The sequence below is a fragment of the Phodopus roborovskii genome, unplaced genomic scaffold (genome assembly GCF_943737965.1).
Source record: "Phodopus roborovskii unplaced genomic scaffold, PHOROB, whole genome shotgun sequence".
Classification (NCBI taxonomy): Eukaryota; Metazoa; Chordata; class Mammalia; order Rodentia; family Cricetidae; genus Phodopus; species Phodopus roborovskii.
In genome coordinates this window covers 25,388,118-25,407,457 of record NW_026126434.1, presented here as the reverse complement: position 1 = coordinate 25,407,457, position 19,340 = coordinate 25,388,118, and the positions used below count along the sequence as shown (strand labels likewise).

General features: G+C 44.4%; 1 protein-coding gene across 1 annotated transcript in view; it reads left to right on the top strand.

The window, feature by feature from the left end:
• Positions 1–19,340, top strand: part of Dnah8 (dynein axonemal heavy chain 8) — a 211,128-nt gene that overhangs the window by 43,372 nt on the left and 148,416 nt on the right. Inside the window, exons 20-29 of the mRNA XM_051187064.1 lie at positions 634–753; positions 4,066–4,201; positions 7,305–7,417; positions 8,512–8,618; positions 10,562–10,634; positions 11,806–11,992; positions 13,663–13,859; positions 14,714–14,840; positions 16,333–16,568; positions 18,195–18,299. Of these exons, the coding sequence (XP_051043021.1) occupies positions 634–753; positions 4,066–4,201; positions 7,305–7,417; positions 8,512–8,618; positions 10,562–10,634; positions 11,806–11,992; positions 13,663–13,859; positions 14,714–14,840; positions 16,333–16,568; positions 18,195–18,299 (1,401 nt within the window). The remainder of the gene's footprint in view (positions 1–633; positions 754–4,065; positions 4,202–7,304; positions 7,418–8,511; positions 8,619–10,561; positions 10,635–11,805; positions 11,993–13,662; positions 13,860–14,713; positions 14,841–16,332; positions 16,569–18,194; positions 18,300–19,340) is intronic.

Below are 19,340 nucleotides of genomic sequence, written 5' to 3'. Positions count from 1 at the left end.
AGGGATCCTGCCTCAGTAATCAAAGTGGAATTCTATGGAGCAAGCATCTAACATCAGTCTCAGGTGCTTGTGTGCACACATGCTCATGCACACACACACACACACACACACAAGAAAATGGCGGTGTGTCCTGCCTAGATGTTAACATTAACGTGTGTCTAACTTTGGCCAAATAACATAGTAGTCTAATGATCCATGGCCTGTTTATTTCTCTGTGTGGTGTCATGGTGTCACAAACTCAGAGTCTTTTAAGCCAGCAACACATGGCTAAGATCCTCCTCTTTTTTTTTTTTTTTTTCTAGCTGTGTGTCCTTCCTTCTCTGAGCCTTAGTGTCTTGAACTATAATGGCTCATTGTGCAAGATGAGAGTCAAAGAAAGCCACACCCATTTAGTGATGCTGTGGCCCACATTGCTTTAGACCCAGGCCGCTTTGGACCCATGCCATGGCTTCGTTGCATTCATTTTCCTGGACTGTCATTCACCAACTGTGCTTGACCCAGGTTGCAAATCTCTAGATTCAGTTCTGTAAATGGATTTATAGCTCCAGATCATTTTGGATGGACAATGTTAGTGTTAAAGGGAAAGAGAGCTATTTCTTACTTTTACTTTTGAAATCCTTTTCTTGCGGGTAGGTCAATGACCTGTGTGAGATGCATATCGACACAGTTCTGAAGGAGATAGCCAAGACGTTGCTGATTTCCTTGTCGGACAGTGGTGCTACCAGGGTAGAAGATATGCTAACCCTCAACGAGGTATGCATTCATTATAACACAGAAGTACTGAGTCACTGACCTAACATGTAAATTCAAGATTTAAACACAGACACCTAAGCCATCTTGTTCTTTTCCTCTCCCTCCTTTTCCTCCTCTTTTCTTCTCCTCCTTCCTCTCTCCTCCCTCCTCTTCCTGGCTTTGGTGGAAAATACCCTAAGCATCAAAGATTTATATGGCTCCAGCAGCTCAATCCAGGGCCACACCTAGGTATGGTTTTACTAATGCCCTTAAATTAATGCTGAAGTCAGTGTTTCATGGGCTCCTCTCCCTCAGTCAATTATCTACTCCCTTCCATTTTCCTCCCCTCCTCTCCTCTCCCTTCCCCCCTCCCCTTTCATCTAGTTCTTTGTATGTAGCCCTGGCTGTCCTGGAACTCCCAGTTTAGACCAGGCTGGCCTTGAACTAATAGAGATTCACCTGCCTCTGCCTCTTGAGCACCTGGGATTAAGGGTCTGGGCCACCATGACCAGATGCCATTTTTCTTATGGTTTGATTACACATGTTTTCCTGTTAAGTCACTGAGAAACCTGGGACTCACCACCTTTCCACACTCTATTTCCTAAGTCCATTTAGTCTTAAAGCCAAGCCAGGTTTTGCCAACTTTTGCTTGGATCACTGATTTTCCTGTACCCACTCCCTGTTTCTTAGGTCAGGTCAGGCCTTTAAGCTCAGCTTAACACTGTGGCCTGACCCTGGCCCTGCTGCCATATCTGGCCATCCTATCCAGCCATATTGCCAAAATATCTGATTATGCAGCTTTCCTTCCATGGCAGTGGCATTCAGTCATTTACAGCATAAGATCTAACCTGAGCATCCTCTCCTGCATTGACATTCCAGCCTGGGTTATTTTCCTTTCTTACTGGTTTGTGTTTATATACACACACCTAAAAAGTTCACAGGTCTTTTCTTTAGTTAAAAATTCTTATGTGTATAGGCATTTTGTTTACATGTATATCTATGTACCACATGCATTCCTGGTGCCTGAGGAAGTCAGAAGAGGGTGTTGGATCACCTGGGGTTGGGGTTAGACATGCTTATGAGTTGTCCTGTAGGTACCTACCGGGAATTGGCATTGGGTTCCCTGCAAGAGCATTCAGTGTTCTTGATCACGGAGCCATGTCTCTGTCCCTTTAGTACACAGAACCTAAGTCTAGTATTCAGTGAATGTCTATACATGCTACACCTTGTGACCACCTCTACCATGGGGGTGTAGACTTTTCTTTATCCCAAATGAGTCCCCTGTGATCCATTCCAGACAGCCCCTCCCCCCAGGAAATCACCATTTGACTTCTATCGTTGTACATTCATTTCCTTGCTTTTTGATCTCCACTTCACGTAAGTGGTATAGTGCAGGGCGTTGTCTTTATATTTACATAGATGTGACTCACCTATTCTTTCCATCTCATGACAGTGTATTATTCTATAAGTTTATTGCAATTTACCTAGGCTGCTGGATAGCTCACAGCATTCAGTTACACACTGAATGTGTATGTGTGGATGTTAGAACTGATGTTGGTGGGTATACATCCGAAAGTGAAATTGTTGGGTCATCTTATATATATTTGGCTGTGGTAGTGTTACTGACAAATTTGGGGTGTCCCTTCTTGGTTGCCAGATAATACTGGTGAGATTGGAATCTTATCCTGGGATTCTTAGTCATGTAAATAAAAAATAAAATTGAGAATGGACTGAAACAGACTCTCAAGGGCAATTTTATTAGAGTTTAAAAGAAAAAAGCCCAGTCGCGGGTACACTGTAACTTCAGCTGCATATGGGGCTGGAGAGATGGCTCAGTAGTTGAGAGCACTGGCTGCTCTTCCAGAGGACCCAGGTTCAATTCCCAGGACTCATATTGTAGCTCACAACTGTCTCTAATTCCAGTTCCAGGGGATCTGACGTCCTCACACAGACATACATGCAGGCAAAACATCAATGCACATGAAAAAAACCCCAAAGCTCGTATACACACACACACACACACACACACACACACACACACACACACACACACACACCTTGAGCTGCTTCCCAGGGGAAGGGAGAAGGAGAAATAAAAACTGTAAGAGAAATGGTGGTTATGTCAGGGTGGAGCTCAGCTAGCCACATAGCAGACAGGAAGTCATGGGATGTAGGGCGGGGTGGTGGTGGTAATGTGGGGGTGGGTGGGAGTTGCAGGCGGGGAGCTCTAGAGAATGAGTACCAGAGAAGATGCTCTGAGCAGAGACAGTCTCCCCAGGCCTAAATGCTGTTTTTGCTTTCATATCCAAAACTCAAGATGAAGAGGAGAATTTGGGTCTTTCATTAGTGTCAGAATGTGGGCCTGCACCTTTAGGCCCGATCCCACAGAATTTCATGAATGGGCCCCAGAAGTTAGACATGGAGCTGTTTACACTGTTGGAGTTTGATTTTGCTTTGATCCAGCAGCTATTGTTTCCTGGCTCTAACATGCTGGTATAAGAAAATATGTAAGTTGTTTTTGGTTTTACAGAAGCCCATAGCTAAGAGACTTTGGATTTTTAATGTAAATATGAATTTTCAAGTTGTTGGGATTTTAAAAAGAATGTGGGACTTTTAAAAGTTGGATGATGTTTTATACTATGGTAACATGACATTTTCAGAACTAACAAGAAGGGAAAGGTTGTGGTTTAACAGTGATGTGCTTGTGTGTCAAGTTGGCAAGGGCAAATTGTGCCGGTTAGTTTTTGCTAACTTGACACAAGGTTAGCTCTATCTGGGAAGAGGGAATCTTACTTGAGGAACTGCCTCCATCATTGTCCTATGTGCATGTCTGTAAGGGCATTTTCTTGATTAATGATTGACGTGGGAGGGCCTAGCACACTGTGGGTAATGTCACACATGAGCTGGTGGCCCTGGATTCTACAAGAAGGCAAGCTGAACAAACCATGGGAACCAAGCTAACAAGTAGCTTTCTTCCATGCTCTTAACTTTAGTTCCGGTCTCCAGGTCCCTGTCTTCAGGTTCCCACCTGGATTCCCTGCCATTGACTTCCCACAGTGATGGATTGTGATGGGAAATGCAACCCAAACACCTGCTCCCACGTTGGTTTTGGTTAGTGTTGTATCACATTATCTGTCTGTCTCCTCTTGCAGTACTGGGGATAGAGCCCAGGACTATGTTAGGCAAGTACCCTACCACTGAGCTACCTAGCCAGCCCCGCTAGTGGCTTTCAAGTGGAATTAATAGTAGCTGTAGAGATTAGAGTCATAATAATTTCCTAGATATTTTTAAGGTGTCTGAGCACTAATGGGGATTTATTTATCTGTTTAACAGACATACACAAAAGAATGGGCTGATGTCTTAAACCACAAGAGCAGGCATGTGGAAGAGGCTGTGAAGGAGCTCATATTAATATTTGAGCAAATCTATGAAGTTAAATACAGCGGGAAGCAAGCTAAGCAGATGCCAGGTAATTCCACAAGGAAGTGTGAGTCCCAGAGCTGCGGATGGGTCTCCCCTCGGGTACCACTTGCTTGGCAGATAGCAAGGTTTCAGCTTTCCACAGGAAAACAGGCACCCAGGATAACCCATACTGTTGGCACAAACAGCTTAGACGCTGTGAGCTCTTAGTGGTCGTTAGGGAATAGTGGGGTCGTTGAAATCCTAGTTTTCAGATGCCAGCCATCAGCCAACTTGCCAAGCCAGCCTTCCTATAGAGAGCCCTCTCAGTCCTGATGTGTAATTATTACTGTGTGTGTGTGTGTGTGTGTGTGTGTGTGTGTGTGTGTGTGTATTCTAATGTCACTTTGGTCATTTGACTCATCTTGCCTTTTTTTTTTTTTAATTTTTTGACTGAAAATTCTAATTTGGGCAAGACCATGTTTTAAGATCCCCCACCTACCCCAGCCCTTTCTACAGAGTTAGCTATGTGTTCCTGCTAGAATTAGCTGTGTTCCTGCTTCGGAATACCCCAGAGGTCCAGGGCAGCCAAGATCACACCATGGTGTGTATCCTGCCCTCCCACCCTTGATTAAAGGATGGCCTAAGGAGGTCCATGCCTTTTTGTTTTTAAATATTTCTATATTTTTTTATTTGCATGCATGTGTCTTTGTGAATGTGAGCCATGTATGTGAGGGGGTGTTGGATGTTCCGGAGCTGGAGTTATAGGCAACTGTGAGTGGCCCATCTGTCACAAGTGATGGGAACTGACTTCAGATCCTCTGGAAGAACTTGGCATTCTCCTGAAAGCCAAGCGGTCTCTGAGCCCTGAGCTTTCTGTCTTAACTTCCAACTCTGTCCTAGTGTGCTGGGTATGTCTGACTAGGGATGAGAGAGATTTCCTCATCTTACCAACTATTTGAAGAGGTTGAAATAATTTTGGATTTTGTGTGTGTGTGTGTGTGTGTGTGTGTGTGTGTGTGTGTGTGCATTTCCTGTCCTCCAAGTGTTTTAGAATTTCTTATTTTTACTAAAAGAACTCAGGGACCCAATAATTTCAGTAAATACATGTTCATAAGCCCAAGTCACAAACTACTGAATCTGAACCCCTTTATGAGGTCTGTGTGACTTTAAATTCCCTGCTGGGGATTCCATACTTTCTGCTTCTTATTGGTGTTTAAGAACATGGTGGTTTTAGGTTCCCTGAGGTTGCCCTGTGATTGGGTAAATTTGCAATGGAAGATTTGTTTAGTTCAAACAATTTTTTTTTGAGCTCTATATAAGAACTGACTGGGTATAAGTCTGTAGTTGGTGGCTTTACTCAAACAAAATCTCAGAAGGTTTTGTCCCTGTCAATCAGTGGCCCTGGTTGCCCAGAAGCCTGCTCTTTCCAGCGTCCTCTGCTCAGGGTTGTAGTACAAGGCTGTTAGGTCTTTGGCTAGACTCAGGGTGTGCTGCCAATGCAATGCTGAAGGGACAGCTCTGCCTCTCAGAGGTCAGAGGTCAGCTATGTTAGCTCCGTGCCAAGGCACCTAGAGGGGAGCTGGCTTTTTTTTCAGGGAGATGGGAATATTCCAGTCAAAAAGAGATCACATTGAAATGATATTATAAGAAAGGAGGGGTGGAGGGCAGGACAGCAGAGACTGAGAGAGACTATGTGAGTTTGTCTTTTTAATGAGTTCCCTGGTGATGTCCAATCTGTGACTTAGGAGACCACAACGATTCTCTGTAAGGGGTGTGGCCACTGGAGAACAATGCCGGGAGATATCTTTTGGTTGATACACAGTGTGGGTGGATGCTATTGGCTTCTGGGCTGGGACACTGGAAACATCTTCCAGGATGGCCCCAAAAGTAAAGGATTATGGGGCCAAGAGTGTCCGCATGATGAGAAGCCCTGATCTACAGAGTTTGCACAGCATGGATTGTTTCCCACTCAGCTAGTTCATGTCAAAAGTGTCAAAACCACAAAAGTTAGAATACTCAGGTGTCAGTGAGTGGACTTAATGACTTAGAAGACGTGATGTGCAAGGTCTCACAGTCGTTCCTTACTGTCCCCCTCCTTTTTCTTTTGTGTGTGTGCGCTGGTACCCATGTGTACATGCTCATGTAGAGGTCAGAGGTCAGTCTCTGACGACGTTCCTTAGGATGCTGTCTACCTGGGTTTAAATTTTTTAAAATTACACATGCACACACACACAGTGGGGATCAGAGAGTAACATGTGCCAGTCTGTTTTTTCTTCCTGCTGTATGGACTCCATAGATAGAACTCAGGTCACCAGGCTGCCAGCAAACACCTGTACCCACTGAGCTGTCTCAACCTACACCTGGAATTTGAAAAAAAGTTAAAATTTTAATCTTTATTTATTTTTTGGCAGCGTCTCTCTCTTTCTCTTTCTCTCTCTTTTTGTTTTTTATTTTTGTTTTTGTTTTTGAGACAGGGTTTCTCTGTGTACCCTGGCTGTCCTGGAACTTGCTGGGTAGACCAGGCTGGCTGCAAACTCACCGAGATCCCCCTGCCTCTCCTTGGCAGCTTGGCAGCATCTCTTAGTGGCCCACAATTCATCACATTGGCTAGGTCAGCTGGCATCCACCTATCTGTGTTGGAATTACAAGCATGTCACTATTCTCAGCTTTTTATGCGGATGTTACAAACCAAATTCAGGTCCTCCCCACCATTTTTTACCCTCTGAATTCTAAATACAAAGATGATATATATTGATGGAATATATTTTTAGTTGAATATTGTGTCTTTTGAGATGGATATTTTAAATTGAATTCCGAGTAGAAGGAATATAAAAGAAACCATATATATGTATAATTTTTTGTAAAAACCTTTTTTAAAATTAATTTTTAAAAAGAGCTTCTTGAGTAGTTAAGAGCTTTGGTTGTTCTTATGGAGGACCCGGGTTAGGTTTTCCAGTTCCAGGGTTTCAGTGCCCCTTTCTGGTGTGTGCAGGCACTGTACACATGTAGTGCACATACAGTCCCAAAGGCAAAACACCCATAACACATAAAATAAAAATGAAACAAACACAAAAACAAAAACATAAAAACAAAGACCTTCCTAATGAAGCTAGGATAAGTGTAACTCTAGAAATTCAAGCGTTGCGTTTTTTGTTTTGTCTTGCATCCAGAGCAGAGGAAGCATGTCGTGTTTGGAAGTGAGGCTGAAGAGGGCGACAGCCTTGAGTATGACCCTGAGACAAAAGAGGTTGACACCAATGACAAGGAAGATGAATTTAAAAAGGTATTTATTGTGGTGCTTGTGGATTAGTGACTTATAAGACTGTAGATAACACAAATGGGGCTGCTCTGGGGCAGGCCTGCAACCAGTTAGTGTCTGCCTCACTACAGAACCCAGAAAACACGATGCAGTGTTTTTACTTTTACCCTGTAGGATCAGACAGGACCTAGCAGACCTACAGTCTTCCTCAGTGACCTCATTTTGGTTTGATTCTGTCCATGGCTGGTTATATGAATGCCTGTGTTTTTAAAATAAATTGTGTGTGTGTGTGTGTGTGTGTGTGTGTGTGTGTGTGTAAATACAAGACTGAGCCCCTCATTAGTCCCTCCGATTGAGTGGCCACTATCACCTCTGCATCTCAAACCTGCCTCTTGTGCGGTGCCAGAGTGGGCTCTGGACAGGATTCTGGCTGCATCTGAGGTGTAGCCCGATAACCCATTATCCGGGCCACCGTGAAGAGGTGGTGCTCCTCTTTGTTCTGGTAACTCTTCTGCCCCCGACTCCTCTGCCAGCCTTAAAGGGGCCAGGGCAGTGAGAGGCAGAACCAGGCCCTGTGTGTGACTCGTGGGAGTGGGTGTGGGGGCTCTGGGGCTCCAGGAACTGAGTTAGCCTGCAGAAGGGACCTGGGCTTGCTTCCTCTCATGACCAACAGAACAGTGACAGAAGAAAGCAGGGCTGGCTCTCTCCCTCTGAGGAGAGGAACTCACAAATACCCCTCTGCTCATCCCCTGCACCAAGCATTACGAAACCTCCCACTCAAATTTCAGTGTGCATTATTGGATATTGAGCAAACCTGGATTATTCAAGTGCACTGTTTTTGTTTTGTTTTGTTTTTGTTTTTGTTTTTGTTTTCAATTCTACCTTTGGGTCTGCTCTCATATGGCCTGCTCGGCTGTTTCTGCAAGCTCTCTTCATACATTAACAAATAATTGTTTTGTGTATGTTTAAAGAAACCCAGGCAAGAAATGTAGGATTGAATTTGTTTCTCCAGCATCACTTAAAATGAATGTTTTATTCTTTCTTACTACTCACGTGTCACTTTGGGGATATTAGGTGTTCATTTCTGGCATTAAATGTAACATGATTTCTTATTACAGGAATGTAAGGAGGTGTATGCTTTTTTCTCTCATCAATTACTGGACAGTCTACAAAAAGCCACACGCTTATCCTTGGACACAATGAAAAGGAGAATATTTGTTGGAAGGCAAGTTGGAAATGTGCTAAATATGTCGGGAAAACTGCCTGTAATAATGTAATTCAGTAGTAGCTCTTATTTTATTTATCTGTTTATTTTTGAGACAGGGTCTTATGTTATCCCAAACTAGGTAGCTATAGTAGCATTTTCTAAGTGAAGAGATATTATTAATAACATTCATGTATTATTATCAATGTCATGGACAGACAGACAACAACATGGAGGGGGCCCTGAGCAGTTCAGGCTCCACCATCAGAGACAGCATGGTAGGGGCCCTGTAGAGAAATCAAGACCCATATGGAGGGGTGTAGGTGGGTGTGGGGTGGGTGGGTGTTTCTTACAGCCTGAGCTAGCATCCAGCAGGAGGCAGGGAAGGGGGTGGGAAGCAGGATGTGTGGCTAAGCTCTGGACCCCTCAGTTTCTCAAACAGGTGGGAGAATGGTGTTTATCTGATGCCTTTTGGCTGAGCAGCTGGCTTGTGTTTGGGGAGCTTTTTCTGGTTCTCAGATTGTACCCTTTGCATCTCAGCCCCCTCCTGTTTTATTGGGTTTCAGAGGGAGACGGAGTTAGAGCACATTTGTTTGCTTGTTGGAGCCTCACTGAAAGGAATGGAGACCGAGTGGTTAAAAAGCCAGCTCTCTGTGCTTTTGGACTCCATCTTCCTTTTGGTCCCTGTCTCTCTGCTGGTGCTCATACACAGTTGGGTGTTTTTGTCTGAGGGACAACATTTCTTGCATTCACAAGGACAAAGAGAATGGAAAGTTTGCACTTTTTTTCAAATAATCTTGTCTAGGAGAGCAATAGGCAGAGGCTGCCAGTCAGACTAATTATCATCTCTGTGTCGGTCTATGTGTCTGTGTCTGTATATGAGTAGGGTAGGGGTATTGAGGTGGAACTTCCACCAGAACATTCCAGACTTTTTGGGTATATGGATGCCAGGGGCTGAGGGGGAGCTTCCATCAGAACACTTCAGGGCCTGGCAGTTTGAAGACAGATAGGACAGATGTTTGGCCCAGAACTGTAGTGTGATATGTCCCAACCCCACCTTGGACTTGTTGGGCCAGTCTCTCAGTGGTGGGCTTGCTGGTGGGAGACAAAGGCCTTCAGAATCTTTATTTCAAGCTACTGGGCTTTTGTCTCAAGTCAGGAGGGTGAGGAAGAAGCTGGCCATCTTGACAATTCACTACTTTTATAATCTAGCCACGGCCCCTCTCCCTCTCTGTGTGCCTACCAGGGAGTCTGTCTGTCCTAGTCTCTCAAAAAAAAAAAAAATGCCATTTAGTGACCTTGCATGATTTGTCTTACTGAGAAGAAGCCTAGGAGGTGTATGTGTGATGAATATTTTACTTCTGAGAGAATCAAATTGATGTTTTTGTTTGTTTGTTTTTAGTTATGTGCAGTTTATGGTTCTATGATAAATAGCATTCTTTTGGTGTAACTTGGTATTTTAAAAGTCTTTTAAAAGTACAGTATCTTTCATTGATTTTATCACAGTTTCATACATGTAAACAGTGTACTTTGATCATATTTACCTGCAACCTCTTCTTCCTACCCTCCCCAGGCACTTCCAACACACCTCTTCTACCTTCCTGTCCTTTTTTTTGTTGTTGTTGTTGGTTACCCTGTGGGTCGTATCACTGTTGACTGTGTAATGCTGACTGATGTTGTTGGCTTGTTCTTATGCAGGCCTGGAGCAGGTAGCAGTAGGGGCAGGGTGTTAATGAGTACAATAGTCACCTCATGTCCAGGACACAGCACTTTACAGCATCACCCCCTCCAGCTCTTACGTGCTTTCTGCCTCCTCCTCTCAATGTTCCCTGAGCTTGGGTTGGGAATGGGGGCGTGTGTGCGTTTGCTTTTCCAGGATTAAAGATGGTCTTTATTTTTAGGATGGAAACATACAGTATTAGAAATGGAAATTCAGGTTAACATTCATTGTTTGTTCATTCTAGCCATGGGCGGAAGCGGTCAGAGGATATCATTTCCTTTATAAAAACTGAAGTGCATCTTGCAATTCCTAATGTGGTAAGTCTTGTTTCCGGTGATATTTTGGTGATGTATTTTAAAAGCACAGTATTAGGTGAGTGTTTAGAATGTGAGGCTTTGGGTCCCCAGTGTTGTAAAATAAGTAAATAAATAAAATTTAAAAAAAATTCTGTATGAGAACTAGGCTTTCACTTAGAGTAAGACCTTGGTTCTGTGTGTTTTTATTTTACTTTAAAAGTGTGTGTGTGTGTGTGTGTGTGTGTGTGTGTGTGTGTGCAGTACCCATGGAGGCCAGAAGAGGGTGTCAGATCCTCTGGAGCTGGACCTACAGATGGTTGTGGGCCTCCCAGCGTGGGTTCTGGGAACTGAGCTTGGGATTTATGCAGGAAGTATACTTCCTTAATCCCTGAGCATGTACTTTTACTTCTCCTAGTCTTGAATAGAAGTAAAGGTAAAAATGCCACCATTTATATCTGTTATTAGAATTTTTGAGCTGAGATGTAGTTCATTTGCTTAGTGTGTAGAGGGGCACTGGGTTTGATCCATAGCAACACACACATGCAAACATCCACCCTACTTCTAAATGGCTCATGGTGTACTCCAGTCTGGTGTAGGAGTGAAGGTCTTGTCTGCCATCAATTAGCAAATAGAAATTTCCCTACATTTTTTTTTAGACATTAAAATAAAATCACCATAGCAGCCACAATCCCTGTTCCAAATCCAGCATCTTGAAGGCACCTTTTTGAATATTGTAGCTTGGAGTGAAAGGAACCTGCACACTGAACGTTGTGAAGCTCCTGCGTTTTCCATTGGCAGCCCAGCTGCTTGCTGCTGCCTGGAGCTCCAAGCCAAACAGGGTGGTCAGCCTGTGCCCCTCCTGGCACTACACCCCACAGTCGGACCTGCAAAGAGCTTTGTAGCTGCTTTGACCCTTTGCAAAGAAGCAAAAGGAATCGCAATGCTGTAGCTTGTTCTGTGATTTTAGTTCACTGATGTGGATTCCTTGACCTTTTGGCCAGCAGCAGTAGGTAGAACAGGGAACTCTCCAGGGTGCCGGATATCTGCAGCACTTCATGGTACAACTCTCACCTAAAAGCAGCCCAACACAGGCTCTGAGTGCTCATGGGGAGTTGGATGATGAGAATCAGGGGTGGGTTGGGGAGGGCTGTGTGTGCTGGTAGAATTACACACAGGCTGCTGTTCCCTACAGGTGATGGTTCCTAGCCTGGATGACATTCAGCAAGCCATCAACCGCATGATCCAGTTTACCCTGGAGGTCAGCAGAGGAGTGGCACACTGGGGGCAGCAGCAGGTCAGACGAATCAAGTCCATTCCTAACAGTGCCTCTCGCTCTGGCACCGACCAGACCCACCCAAGCACAGGAAAAACGAAGAAGGGTAAGGACATTGGAACACCAGTTAGCCCAGAAAGTGTGTGCACGTGCATGTGCACATGAGTGCAGGTGCTCACGGTGGCCAGAAGAGGGCACCAGATACTCTGGAACTGGAGTTACAGGCGGTTTCCTGAACTTGGGTCCTCCCCAAGAGCAGCAATTGCTTTAAACCACTGAGCCATCTCTCCAGTCTCCGTGTGTGTGCACTTGAGTATGTGTGTGCATGCGTGTATGTGCCTGTGCATGTGCACACTACACACACACAATCATTTCTTTCTAGTTGTTGGTCCTCGGTGAGCAAAGATTTGTAGTTTTATTATTGTCTTGTAGTAATCTTGGAAGACAAAGTGTAAAAAGAAACCTGAGCACTGACTCAGCATCCTATGTGTTCTCACGAACTATTGTGCATGATGGTAATAGCCCCAAATTGCTAACTAATGTCTTAAAACATGAAGGGATAAGCAGACACGGTCTTAGTTTTCATAGGTTTGTTTTATGCATACAATTGCTTTCCCAGCATGTGTATCTGTGGACCCCACTTGTGTCTGGTACCCACTGAGATGAGCAAAGGGCACTGAGTTTACTGGAACTGGGGTTATGAATGGTTGTGAGCCACCACATGGATGGTGGGAATGGAAACCAGCTTGCTCTAAACCATCGTACCATCTCTTCAGCCTTAGGTGTGGCCTTTTCTACAGTGTACTTACAAAGCACTGACCTACCAAAGCATGCCACAGCATCATTCAGATAGTTGATCAAGTTAAGCCACCACCTTGTGCTTTTATTTATTTATTCCCTTAAATCTAATTCAGTAGCAGAGCAAATAGGATTACAGGCAGCTGGGTAAGCACCATAGTTCCAGTCAACGCAGCTGTTTTTCCCTTGTAGGCTCCTCATCCCATGGTATGCCATTTCAAGAGAGAAACTGGGAGACTGTAGTTTCACACGAAGGCCTATGCTTTTAATTGTCAAAAACTGTTTTGTTTTTTAAGTGCTGCATGGGCCAATCAAAAGCCAGTAGCCAGTCTTGGTGGTACACACCCATCATCCTAGCACTCAAGAGGGAGGAAGCTGTAAGAGGATCAGAAGTCAAGGGCCTTGTCACCTACATAGCAAGTTCAAGACCAACATGGGCTAGTATGAGATCCTGTGTCAAAAATAAAGGGGGCAGAGTGCAGCAAGATGGCTCAGCAAGTAAAGGCGCTTGCTGCCCAGCCTGACAATGCAGTTAAGTTCAAGCTCCCGAGCCCATGGGGTGGAAGGAGAGAGGTGACTCCCACCAGCTGACCACTGACCTCCATGATATGACATACCCGAGAAGACACACACACACAAACACACACTAGACAAATAAATAAAAGTATTCGGGGCTGGTGAGATGGCTCAGTGGGTAAAAGTGCTTACCACCATGTTTGACAGCCTGACTTCTGTTCTTGGGAACTACATAGTGGAAAGAGAGAATGGATTCCTTCATGGTGTCATCTTGACTTTCAAGTAAAGAAATTATATATGTAACCAAACCAACCCCACTGCACGCACGCACACACACACACACACACACACACACACATACACACACACACACACACACAAACATTTTTTTAAAGACCCCCACCCATATTACAATTGATAATATCTCCAAGTTAAATATAGATTGGAAACATCTGCTTTCAGGGTCCTTCGAAGAAGCGATCCCTGCCAGGAAGCTAAAGAACTTTTACCCTGGGGTGGCAGAGCACAAAGACATCTCCAAGCTGGTCCTCCTCCTGTCGTCCTCTGTGAATTCTCTCCGGAAGGCGGCCAACGAGGCCTTGCAGGACTTTCAGAAGTACAAGACTCTGTGGACCGAAGACCGGGATGTGAAAGTGAAGGTGTGCTTCTACTGATTGTGTGTGTGTGTGTGTGTGTGGTGTGTATGTGTGTACGTGGTGTGTGTGTGTATGTGCACATGGGATGGGTTTAGGGGCTGAATGAAGCTAATGGGGATAATCTGTGGCAAGATACTAAGCAACTAGCTATTCTTACAGTGATGGCCTGAGGCAGCTGACAATAGCGAGGCTCTAGCAGGACTAGGCAACGTACCTGCTTCCTCATAAAGTCCCAGTGACAAACCGAAATTCATTTCCTCCAAAGTTCCCCTTGGGGAACACATGAGTTTAGTTACGCTTAGAGCATGAGTGATCCTAAAATAGCTGCACTGTGAGAAGGCTGCACCAGCATGGATGATACCTTCTCCTTGGGCTATGCACATGGAGCCCCCTTCCTTGAGGCCTTTCCATCCTATGTTCTCTAGCCCTTCTAAGAGACCCTCAACATCATGGGCAGTTAGGGAAGACTTGCGTTTGATTGGATGGGAAGAGTGGCTGGATATTTGGTCCTGTGACCCTTCCTGCCCTCTCCTTCTGTGAGGGAAGGCAATATGGCATTATCAGTGTCTGTGCAGATGCATGACTGGAGCACCCAGTCACGATGTATGTTAGTGTGTAAGGGAGCAGAGAGGAAGGGTGTGTATGTAATACCACTCACTGCTATGCTGTCAATCCACTGGACCAGTTTCGGCTAGTTCCAATAAACACTGCTTCCTAGCAGGGAGCCTTAGGGTCCCATCTCCCTGTACAGGAATCCTGCTATAGAGCAAGTGCAGTTTTTCAGCCTAACTGTTCTAAGTGTATGTGTTAGACTCCTGAGGACCCAAGGGAATCTTAACTGTTACCTTCCCTGACAGGAGTTTTTGGCCAACAACCCGTCCCTGACTGAGATCAGGTCGGAAATTCTCCACTACGCCACGTTCGAACAGGAGATTGATGAGCTGAAGCCCATTATTGTCGTAGGAGCCCTTGAATTGCACACAGGTAATGTCACCAATGTTGCTGGTGGGTCATGGATGAGGGGTCAAGGGGGACACTGAGATGGGTTGTTGGGAGTAAGGAGTTACTAGAAGAGTTACTAACACCATGGACAGATAGACCTCTGAGGAGGAATTGGGGCCTATGGCAGAATAGAGGTCCCTTCATATGGCTCTCTGAGGATGGGGGCAAGTTTCATAGCACAGGCTGCAACCAGGCTCTCTGATTTCAAGGCAGGAGATGGGGGAAGGGTGGGGAACAGAATACACGGCCATTGATACCTGCTTTGACACAAACTGACCTCTGTAGGTGGGAAACCTGGGCTCCTGGAAATCTGGTAGCTACGGACTCACAAATGATGTCTCGGTGGTATCTATAAGAGGGGGAGGACCACTGCAGGGATTGAGGCCAGACTGCTCTTGTAGTCTGGTCTTGAGTCTAAGGTAAAAATATTTTACTTTGGATGACAGGGATGTCAGGATACTACGACCCATGAAATGGTACTTGACTCAGCAAGCAGCTTTGGTATAATATTGTAAATGCTGACTGGTTTTAGGCCATCCATATTCTTTTACCTCCCCCCTCTTTTGATTTTTTCTAAGACAGAGTCTCGTTTAGTCCAGGCTAGGCCCAAACTGAATATATAGCTGAAGATGACCCTGAACTCCAGATCCTCCTGCCTCTATCTTCTGAGTGTTGTGATTACATACATGAGCCACCACACCCAGTGGTGTTACACTATGTTAAAATATAAAGCTATGGGGTTGGAGATATGATGATTCACTGGTTACGAGGATGTATTGCTCTTGCAGAGGACCCAAGTTTGGTTCCCAAGAGCCTATGTCAGGTGACTCACAACTGTTTATAACTCCAGCTCCACAGGATCCAGTGCCCTCTTCTGGCCTTTGTGGGTACGGCTCTCATGTGCCCTTCCTCTCTGCTCCTCATTTTTTCTTCGCTCTGGATTTTCTGCTTTCCAGGCTACTCTTGCCTCTCCCTCAACTCCCATCCCAACAGAAGGACTCTTCAGATCGGTCCTTAATAGATCTATATTGAGCTGGGATGATCAGTCAGGGTAGAGTCACGTTGAGTATGTATTCTAACCATGTGGGTGAGACGGAGTAGAACTGAAGGCAAGCTAGGGCAGTGGTTTGCTGGGAGAAACAGTGGATTTCATTCCATGGAAAGGGGTTTCCCTAGAACTAGAGGGAATAAGTAGGGCCTGATGGTAGGGTGTCCGTAGCAAGCATGGCTTACCCAGCAGCGCTATCTGTTTAGAAACCTGCATAGACTGTCACATCCTTTCCCTGCAGCCAGATTTATAGGAGCACTCTCTGAAATCTAGTAACTTTCTAGCACATCTAACAGGCTAGGCATTCTTCAGGTGACCAGTGGCCACCTATGGTCATTGAATACTGAATGGGGGACTGCTGAGATCCACAGGATACACAGCAAACCATCTCAGAGGTTCTGCCTTCATCTTTCTTGCCCTCACCAGAGCCAATGAAGTTAGCCTTGTCAATCGAGGCCAAGGCCTGGAAGATGCTGCTCTGTCGATACTTGAATGAAGAGTATAAAAAGAAAATGTCAGACATGATAACATTCATTAATGAATACTTGAAAAAGTTGTCCAGACCCATCCGTGACCTAGACGATGTCAGATTCGCCATGGAAGCTCTGTCTTGCATTCGGGACAACGAAATTCAAATGGATATGACTTTGGGGCCCATTGAAGTAAGAAATGATTGAATCTTGATTTCCTGAAATGCCTTTTCAAAATAGAAGCAGGTTTTAAAAAAGTGATTCTGTAATACATTCCTTCATCTAGTAGATGGAATAAACTTTTCTGGATGTTGTGTTTGGGGGAATTCTAATGACTTCAACACAAATCATATACAGAGGAATATTAACATGCTTTATTGGGCTAGAAAATGCCGTGTTTGATGCCAGCACTAACAATTTATGGGAGGTATTGACTACACCCTCTTGTATTAATTCTACTTTGTTGGGTAAGTTCTCCAAATACCTTTAACTTCCTGGAAACCAGTGGTTGGTCTTACTTACAAGCATACACAGGCAGGAGAACAATAAGAGCCTGTGTAGATTCAGCAGTCACCTGCGGGATCTTAGGTGAACAAAAGGAAATGTTAGGAAAAGCACTATATTCCTTCCCCGTTACAGCAATGGTAAATTACCAGAGTGTAAATTCTCAGTGGCTTAAGACAAACCCAATGGCTTCCAGGAATACACATCTATTATCTTGGTCCTGGAGCTCATTGGGAATGTCATTGTTTCGTCTGTCACAAGTATTTTTATAACTAACAGTATTTAAGATATATAACTGTTTTGACTCTTAGCGAGAATGAGGAACACTCTAGTTTGCCCCTTGTTGTGTTCTCTTCAGACAGCATACGCCCGTGTAGCGTACAGTGTCTGGGGAACTGGCACGCACACTGCCTCCTCTTGGTACTTGTGTTAGTCACCATTCTGTTGCTGTGATAACACACCATGGCCCAAAGCGACTGTGGAGGGGTGTGCATTGGCTCACTGTTGCAGAGGGATGAGAGTCCATCATGGCGGGGGAGCATGGCCGCAAGCAGCAGGCATGGTGGCAAGAGCAGGCAGCTGATAATTCGTATCTTCAAACCCAAGCATAAAGCAGAGAGGGGAAACTGGAAGGAGGGGAAAGCTCTAAACTCTCAACCCCTTCCCCACCTCCAAATGACATAATTCCTCCGGCAAGACTGTGTGTTCTAAACTTCCCTGAACAGTGTCACCAACTGCGGACCAAGTGTTTTCAAATACTTGCACCTATGGGGGTACATTTCTCACACCACCCAGTGTTTGCCACTCCTTATGCTTTCTGAGCCCATTTAAAGATCTTAATATTTGGGAACTTGGGATGCTGATCACCCAGCCCTCACTATTTGATAAATTATCATACACTCAACTTCTTCAGCCAACATTCTTTTGGTAAATGCAACTGCTAATCTGTCCTTTGATCCATTTTACTCTCTTTTTCTCTCCATTTCTTATATGGTTAATCCCCGTCTTAATGTAGGAGACACTATCCCATAGGCAGTGCCCAAAGATCAAGGAGGAGAAAGGGGGTGGTGGTGGGGAGTAGCTCTAAGGATACTGTCTAAAATTGAGGTTCTCACTGTGATCTGCTCACATCTCCCCCAGAATGACCCCGGTGACAGTGAAGCGAGGGTTTCTGAGCTGGTGATTGTGAGCCAGCATTGTGGATCCTGGTGAGAATCTAAAGGCATCCCCACAGCTGTGTTTTTTAGGGTGTATCCAAAGCTCCTGGGACATACTTCCTCTGAGATGTTTCTGAACTCTGCCTCTGCTTTGCAGGAAGCCTATGGCATTTTAAACAGATTTGAAGTTGAAGTGACCAAAGAAGAGTCTGAGGGCGTTGACACCTTGAGATACTCGTTCAACAAACTGCAGAGTAAAGCTGTAAGTGAACACTGAATTCCGTCTTTTTATTAAGTCATGGCTTCCAGGAAAATACATTTTGAACTTTTAAAAACTATCACTTGCAATAATTTTATTGATATACAGCCTGCATGCCAGAAGACTGGCCATTTTGAAGTAGGCAATTCAGCATTTTATTTTTGTATATCCACAAAATTGCGTAAAAACCATCATGACTTCATTCTAGAACATATTCATTATCCCCCAAAGAAACCCTGTGGCTGTTAGCAAGCCTTCTCATTCTCTGCCTCACCCCAGCCCTGGAGCACTTTCCATGTCTGTGGATTTATCTTTTCTGAATATTTAATGAAGATGGAATTATACACTGTGTGGGCCTATGTGAGGAATCTTCAACTTAGCATTCATTTTCAAGGTTCATCCACAGTGCCCCAGGCACTTTATTTTTTTCAGTTGCTAATGGTATTAAGCATCCATTCCTTTGACCGTTTTATTGGCCATTTGTATATCACTGGGGATGCATACATGTAAAGCTGTTTGTTTGTTTGTTTGTTTAATTGAGCTCTTCTTTCTTATTAAGTTTTATGAGTTTTTATTATTTTCTAGGTTCCTTATATCATATATAACTTGTAAATACTTTCTCTCTTGTTCTGTGCATAGTCATTTTACCTTATTGATTGATGGGTTGATTGATTGGCAGTGCCGGGAACAATCAAACTCAGGCTTTCATCCCTTCTCAGTGGAGTTTCTATCACTGAGTTATATCCCCAGCTCCAGTTATTTCACCTTCTCCGTGGCATCTTTTGAAGTGCACCAGTGGTTTTTTTTTTACTTTAATTAAAACCTAATCAATTCAGTTTCTTCTTTTGTTGTCCCCATGTTCCTATCATGTGCAGGAAATCATTGACCAATTCAGTTATACTGAATCACATCTATGCTTTCCTAGTTTTATAATTTTAGTCTTTACATTTAGGTCTCTGATGCATTCTGAGTTAATTTTTATCTGTGGCATAACAGTCCTCTCAAATCACAAAGCAGAGAGACTTCAGTGTCCCGTAAGTGCAT